This window comes from Rhincodon typus, chromosome 12, assembly GCF_021869965.1.
Source record: "Rhincodon typus isolate 14 chromosome 12, sRhiTyp1.1, whole genome shotgun sequence".
In the NCBI taxonomy this organism is placed as follows: domain Eukaryota; kingdom Metazoa; phylum Chordata; class Chondrichthyes; order Orectolobiformes; family Rhincodontidae; genus Rhincodon; species Rhincodon typus.
In genome coordinates this window covers 68,285,394-68,295,825 of record NC_063343.1, presented here as the reverse complement: position 1 = coordinate 68,295,825, position 10,432 = coordinate 68,285,394, and the positions used below count along the sequence as shown (strand labels likewise).

General features: G+C 40.2%; 1 protein-coding gene across 1 annotated transcript in view; it reads left to right on the top strand.

Annotated features, from left to right (window-relative positions):
• The window catches only part of LOC109912529 (protein diaphanous homolog 1), a 323,327-nt gene that overhangs the window by 82,688 nt on the left and 230,207 nt on the right, over nucleotides 1-10,432 (top strand). Inside the window, exons 5-10 of the mRNA XM_048603507.1 lie at nucleotides 421-551; nucleotides 4,299-4,382; nucleotides 6,922-6,982; nucleotides 8,114-8,253; nucleotides 8,563-8,671; nucleotides 10,083-10,193. Coding sequence (XP_048459464.1) covers nucleotides 421-551; nucleotides 4,299-4,382; nucleotides 6,922-6,982; nucleotides 8,114-8,253; nucleotides 8,563-8,671; nucleotides 10,083-10,193 — 636 coding nt within the window. The remainder of the gene's footprint in view (nucleotides 1-420; nucleotides 552-4,298; nucleotides 4,383-6,921; nucleotides 6,983-8,113; nucleotides 8,254-8,562; nucleotides 8,672-10,082; nucleotides 10,194-10,432) is intronic.

Sequence of the window (10,432 nt, the reverse complement as noted above, 5' to 3'; positions counted from 1 at the left end):
GGAGCAGGAAGGCTGACGTTTCGGGCCTAGACCCTTCTTCAGAAAATGAAGCGGGGTCAGGACCCGAAACGTCAGCCTTCCTGCTCCTCTGATGCTGCTTGGCCTGCTGTGTTCATCCAGCTCTACACCTTGTTATCTCCGATTCTCCAGCATCTGCAGTTCCTACTATCTCTGAAAGGATTTAAGTATTCTGATGAGAGGGTGTGTAAGTGGGGCTGAGGTCACGAAAAGATCAACCATGATCTTATTGAATGGCAGAGCAGGCTCGAAGGATCAGATGACCTACTCCTGCACCTGGTTCTTATGTTCTTATGATACAGACTCATCTTTCTGGATTGCTGGCTCAGTGATGTCACCATTTTGCCATTGCTTCCTGCCACAGCTAGTCTTTCACACGTAAAATTCATTTTTCTCTTTTAGGGGCAAAGTCAGAAAGAAAGTTCCAGATCACCAGTGATGTACATCCAAGAATTGAAGTCAGGAATACGAGATAATCAGCTGCTAAGTTGTTTGGAATCTTTGCGTGTTTCTCTCAGCAATAACCCAGTGAGGTAATAGACATAATAAGATTTTACCAGTATCAATCACTAATCACCTTTCAAACTCACGACCATTATCTAGAAGGACAAGGGCAGCCGATACATGGCAAAACCACTACTTGCAATTTCTCTTCCAAGCCACACGCTTTCCTAACTTAGACTAACATTGCTGTTTCTTTCATGCCGCTGGGTCAATCTACTGGAATTCTCTCTCTAAGGGCATTATGGGCCTACCAACAGCACATCGACTGCAGCGATTCAAGAAGGCAGCTCACTATCACCTTCTCAAGGACAAATAAGGATGGGCAATTAGTGTTAGCAAAGTCACTGAAGTCTACCATCTCCAATGATTAATTATTAAAAAGAGAAAAAAGTTAGCAGTTTTGTGTGGCATCAAATCTAGTTTGCCTATGTCTATTTAAACAAAAAAATTCCCATGACATGATATACACCTCAGAAAGCAGCTTGTGCGAGGACTCAGTTGAAATGCTGACTTTGTAGTAGTTTGGAAATGTGCACAGTCTCAATGTACATCTCTAAATAAATGTATGTAAACAAAAAGTTGGAATGCATGTTCTGTTACTGAACAAAATGAAAGTAAGAGAGTGTCTGCCTTGTGAAGTTCTTTGGGGAAAAAATGTCAATGCTTTGACAAAGTTTTCTGAAGTTCATTCATGGGATGCGAACATAATTAATGACAGACCACAGGAGGTATTCGAACAGATTAGACAAGCTTGATGTAGAGGTAGATTTTAAGGAACACTAGGAGGAAAGAGAAGTTGAGGGAAGGGCAGAGTGAACAGAGGATGAGAAATTTAGAATTTTACATTGAATATCAGATTGGTGCTTGAGTTGGTCCAGAGGCTCACTGTGTCCTTCAGCACAGATTCTTGTTTCCTCAGCTTTTTTTCGTCAGCTTTTCTCCATCACTTTGAACATAGAATAGTACAGCAGTGGAACAGGCCCTTCAATCCATTGTACCTATGCTGATCATAATGCCATTCTAAATTAATCGCATCTGTCTGAGCATGGTCTGTATCCCTCTATTCCCTGCCTGTTCAAGAATCTGTTTAAATGCCTCGTCAACTTTGCTATTGTATTTATTTCTGTCACCTCCCAGCACGTTCCAGGCACCTATTACTCTGTGCAAAAAAAAACTTGCCTCCTTAAACCTTTTCCCCTCTCATCTTAACTCTGTGTCCCCGAGTATTTGACATTTCCACCCTGGGAAAAAGACTCCAACTATCTGTCCTATCTATGCTTCTCATAATTTTATACACTTTTTTGTCTCCCCTCTGTCTTCGGTGCTCGAGTAAAACCAATCAAGTTTGTCCAACCTCTCCCTATAGCAGCTTTAAATTCTGTGCAAAATATGGTGGTCTGTTCACAATTTCTGGTGCTGGATGTCATGTTAAATGTTCAAGGACAAAGGAGGGAATGTATGTGTGGAGCAGGAAGAGGTAGGTGAGATCTTAAACAAATACATTGTATCAGTACTCACCAAAGAGAAAGAATTGATGGAGGATGATCTCAGGGAAGGGAGTGTCGAATTTCTAAGCCAAGTTGCTATTACAAAGAAAGAGGTGTTGTGCATCTTAAAAAGTATTAAGATAGGTAAGTCCCCAAGTGCCCATGGGATCTATCCCAGAATATTGACGAGGTAAGAGAACAAATTGCTGGAGCATTGACAGACATCTTTGTATCCTCTTTGGCCACAGGTGAGGTCCCAGAAGACTGGAGAATAGCTAATGTTCTCCCATTGTAAAAAATAGGTAACAGGGATGATCCAGGAAGTTACAGGCCTGTGATCCTCACATCAGTGGTAGTGAAATTGTTGGGAAAGATTCTTGGGGACAAGGTCTATAAGCATTTAGAAGGAAATGGACTGATTAGCAATAAACAGTAATGGTTTTGTGCGGGGGAGGTCATGCCTCACTAACGTGAGTTTTTTGAGGAGGTGATGAAGATGATTGATGGAAAAGTGGTTGATGTTGTCTACATGGACTTCAGTAAAACCTTTGACAAAGTTCCTAATGGCAAATTCGTACAAAAGATGAAGTCACATTGTATCAGGAGTGAGCTGGCAAGATGGATGCAAAACTGGCTTAGTTGTAGGCGACAGAAGGTAGCAGTGGAAGAATGCTTTTCGGAATGGAGGGTTGTGACTAGTGCTGTTCCACGGGGATCAGTGCTGGGATCTGTGCTGTTCATGATCTACATAAATGATTTGGTGGAAAACATAACTGGTCTAATTAGTAAGTTTGTGAACGATACCAAGATTGGTGGAGTTACAGAGAGTGAGGAGGATTGTCAGAGGATACAGCAGGATATAGATCAGTCGGAGGCATGGGCAGAAACATGGTAGATAGAGCTGAATCTGGACAAATGTGAGGTGATGCATTTTGGAAGGTCAAGTACAGGTGGAAATTATACAGTGAATGGCAGACCCCTTAGGAGTATTGATATGCAGGGGGATCTGGGTATGCAGATCACTGAAGGTGGCAGCGCAGGTAGATAAGGCATTAAGAAAGGCCAGTGGCATGCTTGCCTTCATTGGAAGGGTCATTGAGTACAAGAATAGACAAGTTATGCTGCAGCTTTATGGAACTTTATTTAGGCTACACTTGGAATATTGTGTACAGTTCTGGTCACCACATTACCAGAAGGATGTGGATGCTTTGGAGAGGGTACAGAAAACGTTTACCAAGCTGTTGCAAGGTATATGGGATTTTAGCTATGAAGAAAGGTTGGACAGACTGAGTTTGTTTTCACTGGAATGCAGGAGGTTGAGGAGCGACCTGATAGTTTATAAGATTGTGAATGGCATGGATAGAGTTGAAGGTATGAGGCCTTTTCTCAGGGTGGAGAGGTCAATTACTTGGGGACACAGGTTTAACGTGGGAGGATGGTGCAATTTAAACAAGATGAGCGAGGCGTGTTTGTCATACAAAGGGTGTTGTGTACCTGGAACGCATTGTCAGAGGAGGTGGTGGAAGCAGACACAATAGCAGCTTTCAAGAAGCACTTAGACAAATACATAAGTAGGGAGGGAATAGAGGGATACCGATCCTGTAAGTGAAAACAGTTTTAATGTGGAAGGGGAAAATGTATCAGTGCAGGCTTGGAGGGCCAACGAGCCTGTTCCTGTGCTGTATTGTTCTTTGTTCTTTTGTTCTCTAAACATTATAATCCAACTTGCCAGGTCTTTAGGATTCATAAAATGAAACAATAAGGGATGATAAATTTTTGTTTTTGGTGTCATAAGCTTGAAATATGGAATAACAATAATCCTTAGCAATCCCGCACAAAAACAGAAATTGCTGGAAAAGCTCAGTGGGTCTGGCGGCATCTGTGAAGAAAAAAATCAGAGTTAACGTTTCGGGTCCGGTGACCCTTCCTCAGAACCGCAGTATCTGCAGTTCTTTTGGTTTTTACTTAGAAATCCCTTGATGTGTATTTGGTTGTTGTATGCACACGTTGGTGTTATGGAAATGCTGGCATGATTCAGCACTGATGCTTCAGTTGACATTAGGGATTCAGTGACATTAAGCTGTTACTAACATCAACTGCTGCCAAGCAAGCCTTTCCATTGGGTAACCTCCAGGTTCCTTCCTTGGAGATGGTTTTAAACTAAAAATTAACATTTCTCTGGGTGCGCCATAGCCAGAAAAATTACATTTGCCTTAAATTGAGTCTAGCATTGTGAACTCAATGGCTGCAAACCGTTTAGAATAAATGTTTGTTGTCTTATTTTTACAGTTGGGTGCAGAACTTTGGAACAGATGGGCTAGCGACACTGTTGAATATATTGAAATCATTACAGGATGAGCCAGAACCTTTAAGGTAAAGAAATCATACTACTTCTTGTGACCACTTTTTCAATGTACTCGAGCCTGCCTTTGGTAACTTGACATCCTTGAATCAAGTATCATTATTAGCAATAGTACTTAAAATAGTCTGCACGTGCTTTTCAGTCTGAGTTCTGAATCATTTTAAATCTTGCCCCTGTTTTTCAACTGGTTTCCTTGTTTAGACACTTGATAATGCCCAAGAGAATTTGAAAATATTATCAAAGGCACCATGGTGTTCACTTGGTAAAGACATTTGACATAGTGCAACCTGTACTACTGAACTACACAGAGTTGGATTGTCCTAAGTGCAGTCCCTCATCTGTGTTGTTAGCTGCTCTCAAGTTGAAATGCTAAGTATTAGAAACTCTTGGTTTAGGATGGGATGAAAAGAAACAGCTGGAATACTTTTCCTATTGGGTGTCCAGTAATTCATGTATGGAGTGGTCACCTGTCATTGGCAGGTCCTCTGCTTATTGCTGCATGCTCTGCTGCCCTGTGTTTTCCTCTTCACTTGCTTGTCAGAGGTTTTTAGCTTTTAGCTTCATTGGGCAATATGACTGTGGAGAAGAATACATAAGTTGGTTTCCTGTTGTCTTCCTCATGCATGTAAAGGAAACACATCCTTTTCCTAAAGGATGCAATGTCCACCAAGATTCTAGGTCTTTTGCCATCACCACTGAAAATTTGCTGGTTCCACAGTTAACCTTTACCTGGGCCTGAGTGAAGTCAAGCAGAATGAAGCATATGTAAAAGCTTCAACAGGATCAGAAATTGCTGGAGAAACTCAGTAGGTCTAGCTGCAGATGCTCATGACATCTGGTCATATCTGTAAAGAGAGACCAAGAATTAACATTTGAGATTGATAACCTTTCATCAGAACTGTCAAAATGTTAAAAATACATCAGTTTTTAAATAAGTACAGATGGAAAGGGAGCAGGTCGATGAGGAAATAAGAAAATGGGACCTTTATGATAACATAGGAACAGATACAGGCCATTCAGCCCATCAAGATAACATGGTTTTGTCAAAGGGAAATCCTGTTTAACCAGTTTATTGGAGTTCTTTGAAGAAGTAACTTGAGCTGTAATATTTAGATTTCAAGAAAATATTTGATAAGGTGCTATATCAAAGTATATTGTGGAAAATAAAACCTTATGTTGTAGCGCTAGATAGAAAATTGATTTGGTAACAAGGAAGCAGAGAATAGGAATAAATGGGTCATTTTCAAGCTGACAGATATCATGAGGGGGTGCCGCAGGGATAAGAGCTGTGGCTTCAACTCTTTACAATTTACAAACATGTTTTGGATGAAGGAATCGAAGGTGTAGTAGCTAAATTTGCAAATGACACAAAGATAAATAGGAAAGTGAGTTGTGAAAAGGATACAAAAAGATATAGCTAAGTTGTAAGTGGGCAAAAATCTGCCATACAGAGTAGAATGTGTGAAATTATCCCTTTTTTAATCACAAAGAATAAAAAAGAAGCATATTATCTTTTTGATGAGATTGTAGAGCTATGAGGTGCTCTGAGAGACCTGGGTGTCCTAGTGCATGAATCTCAGAAGATTAGTATGCAGAAAAGCTGATAGAATGTTATGTTCTTTTGCAAGTGGAGTTGAATGCAAGAATGAAGAACTTATGCTTCAGTCATAAAGGGCATTGGTGAGACCACATCTCGAGTACTGTGCACAGTACAGGTCATCGTACTTATGGAAGGAAGTTAATGTGTTGGAAACATTTCAGAGAAGGTTTACCAGACTTAGACTAATACTTGGAATGAGTGAATTGCCTTATGAGGAAAGGCTATACAGTCTAAGCCTGTATCCTCTGGGCTTAAGTCAGAAGTGTCTTAATTGAAACATACAAGATCCTGAGGGGACAGTAAGGACTGCAGATGCTGGAAGCCAGAGTCAATAAACGTGGAGCTGGACAAACACAGCAGGTCAGATAGCATTAGAGGAGCAGGAAAGTCCATGTTTTGGGCCGAAATCCCTTCGTCAGGACAAAGGGTTTCGGCCCAGAACATTGACTTTCATGCTCCTGTGATGCTGTTTGACCGGTTGTGTTCGTCCAGCTCCACATTTGTTGACTCAAGATCCTGCGGGGACTTGACCAGTGTCGATGCGAGAAAAATGTTTTCTCAAAGGAAACCTTGAACTGACCATAGCTGAATCATTCAGAGGGCAGTTAAGAATCGATCACGTTGCTGAGAGCTTGGAGTAATTTGTAGGTCAGACCAAGAAAGCATGGTGAATTTTCTTTCTAATTGGACTTTAGTGAACTAGATGGGTCTTTACGATAACCACATGGTACATGGTCACCATTAGATTACCTTTCAATTCAAGATTTTCCTTTCAATTCAAATTTCACCAGTTGAATTGTTAGATTTGAAAATGTCCTGATAGCATTCATCTGGGATTCTGGAATATTAATCCACTGACATTACCATGTGCCTTGGAGGAATAAGCACATGGGGGGGTGCAAAACCCAACATGTTTGCATGTACTAATTTTGCAGTATTATCTCTTGCAGTCTGAACCCGAAAATTCAACATGAAATTATTAGATGCCTCAAAGCTTTTATGAACAACACGGTGAGTGTTTTAATAGCAGTGGCTGGATCGGTATTGGACCCAGTTGACAGTCTTCAGTTTCTGAATATATTTAATTTTTGTTGCTCCTCATTAACCATGTTAAATTGCTGATAAGCACCAAATATTATCAACTATAGACAACTCAGAAATGCAGAACTAGGACATTCTTCCTTAGCAAGAGCATCATAAACTCAGATATTTCATTAGTGTTGTGGTTCTTGGAGTGTTTTTTTAAAATTCATTCATGGGATGAGGGCATCGCTGGTTCGGCCAACATTTATTTCTCATCCCTAATTGCCAGAGGACAGTTAAGAGTCAACCACATTGTTGTGGGCCTGGAGTCCTATTTAGGCCAGACCAGGTAAGGATGGCAGTTTCCTTACCTAAACGACATCAGTGAACCAGATGGATTTTTCTAACAATTGACAATGGATTCATGGTCATCGTTAGACTCTTTAATTCCAGATTTTTTTTTCTATATTTAAATTCAAATTCCACCATCTGCCCTCGCCCCGGGAGCTTGGGGGTTCCCCCAGAATATTTCCTGGATGTCTGGATTCATGAGATCATTGCCTTCCCCTGACTGTAGTGTCACTAAAGATAACAGACAGGGGAAGGAAATTGTATGAGTTGTATGAGGCCTTGTGCCCTCTTTCCTTCACTTGTTCTCCTCTGAATTCCTGTTAGCAAAAATTTATTTTTCAGTTGGTCTTATGGGTACTTTTACAAACTTGTTGGAACATTTATATAGTCTGCTAAATGTTCTGCTGTGCATCTGGCAAGGTTTGACTTAGTTTTGACTTGGACTATAGTCACTGCAGTTCTCTCCTTTCCCTTTCACCCAGCACTGTGCCACAACCCAGCGTTACATGGCTGTGAGACCTCCAGTGAATTTCAGGCTGTGCTGAGATTAACAGCTCCCTTTCTGAAGCAATGTATTGAACACTTATAACTAACACACAAACAAAATAAGTATAGATGTGGTCAGGAATATCCATTGGATCTGAAACAAGCAAATACAGTTGAATGTTTCTGGTGTAAACCCTACATTTACAACACAATTTGTCTCCATTTATTCATTAGTCCTTTCTGTGTAAGGTAATGCAATTTCTTTCAACCTTAACTTTCTAGAATGGGATAAAGATGATGTTGGATTCAGAAGATGGCATTCTACTGTTGGTCAAAGCTGTAGATCTTAATGCTCCAGCTATGATGATCGATGCTGCCAAGCTGCTGTCTGCTATCTGTGTCCTGCCAGGACCTGAGAATATGTAAGCAATTGATTCTTTAAAAGCAATAACTTGGTACAAACATTCAATAATGGAGATTCATTGATGCCTGTGCCATTTTTTTTGGTGCAATGACGTATGCTTTTCTGTTGAACTGCCAGTGACTGTTTGCATGTGCAAAACTCGGAATTGTTGTTTTTCTTAGAATATCATTTTATGAAGCGGTGTTTATGCAGTAAGATGTACATGTTTAAAAGAAAACAAAAGTAGAAAGTTTAATTGTGTGATATGAAGTGTTTATTGAATGGGTGGATTTATTAGCGGCTGACTAATGTTACGCTGTTCTCCTAGGCATGAAAAAGTACTCGAAGCAGTGACAGAGAGAGCAGAGCAGAAAGAATGTGAAAGATTCAAACCACTGTTGGATGGATTAAAGATCGAACAGAGCATACCACTAAAGGTAAGTCATCTTGATGAATAAACAAATTTAATGGAAAGAAAAATTTTGTGTTTATAAATTTGTTTTTGATTGAAAGTTTGTACACCTCTCATTGGTCATTGAGTTTTTACAGGACAGAAGGAGGTGCTCCTCCCACCTCACTGACCAATCCTCCCAACTGCCTACCTGCACTTACCTATCACCATCCCACCTACCCTCCCCAGCCCCACGCCTTCTCTATTTATTTCTGAGTTCCCTTTCCCCCCCACCACCTTCAACATGGAGGCATGCAGGGAAATGGGAAATATTGGAATATCCAGGCTGCCCTAATGATGTTTCTCAGTTAATACAAATAGCATTTAAGCTTACCTGCTGGTTGTAACATGTAGATTGACAACACTCTTTTTAATGTTGGTCCCGATCTATCCTACTGATCAAATTCTGGGGCATTACAATGACATCATCACCAAATCTGTCACATAAAAACATCGAAAATAACAGGAGTAGGCCATTTGAGTCTGCTCCACCATTCTAAATGATCATGGCCGATCCGCTAACTCACTACCTTGTTCCCACTTTCTCGCCATAGCCTTTTGATCCCTTGAGCAATATATTAGAATTGTCTTGAGATCATCACTGCCACTGTGTGAGATCACCACTGAAATTATCAACAAACAGAGTTAAAAGAAGAAAGTTCTAAGCATTCTTGGACCTCTGATTTTTAAATGTTTTTGTTCTATTATTTTGTAATTAGGTATTAAATGAACAATTTGTTTCCGTTAGTTGTAGGCTGGAAATTTGGCACCGTAACTTTAGTTAGTTGGTCCTCTTTGACTGAATATCTTGCATTATCCTGTATCAAATTTAGAACTTCATTGCCAAGGGTGTGGGTTTAGAGTGTGTTGCCCTTTTGGCTAGGGGGATATACTTGGTTGGGGGGGGAATAAGAGCATAAAAATTGGAAAAGGAGTACGTCATTTCGTCTCTTAAAACTGCTCCGCCATTCCATTTAAAGGAGGAAATCGCTTGAATTGTCTCTTGTGTCCGCATAAAGGGTCATGGTAGGCGTTTCCAGCTGCACATTAGAACTGAGATTGTTGAATTTTTTTATTAAGTGCTTCAGAATGAAATAGATGGAACTGTAATGTATTTTAATCATCTGTTTGAAAAGCAGAACAGGCTTGTGGACTTCCTTGCATTTTTGAGAAAATTCAAGTAAAGGAACCCAAGCTGATTTGGTTTTTCTTCTCCTGGTCTTCTATAACACCCCATCTGCAGCTCTTGCTGAGATCAGTTGAATCATCATAAGTCGATTATGGGACTGACTTGCTTGAATTATATTTACTGCATGTGTCGTTAAAATAATTGTATTGAGCCATCAACAATACAGTTGTCTTTTTAACTTCTCTGGAATTATTCTCTCTTTGGTCAGGTGGCATGCATGCAGTTTGTTAATGCCCTCATCATTCCTGCAGACGAACTTGATTTCAGGATTCACTTGCGGAGTGAGTTCATGCGTTTGGGCCTCAATTGGATATTACCGGTGAGTACTTTTTGTTTTACAATTTTTAGGCAATTACTGAAAGAAGAAACCAAAGCCAGTCTCTGCTTGGAATAGATTTATTTACAGTGAAATGTTACAGATATATGCCTCCTGACTATACCTTTGTGTCAGTAAATGTCTCTTTCTAGCCCCTCAATTAAATATCCAAAGAGGAAATGTTAAAGTGAGTTGTTTAAAATCTTTGATCAATGAGATGTAACGTGTTAATGGACATAAGG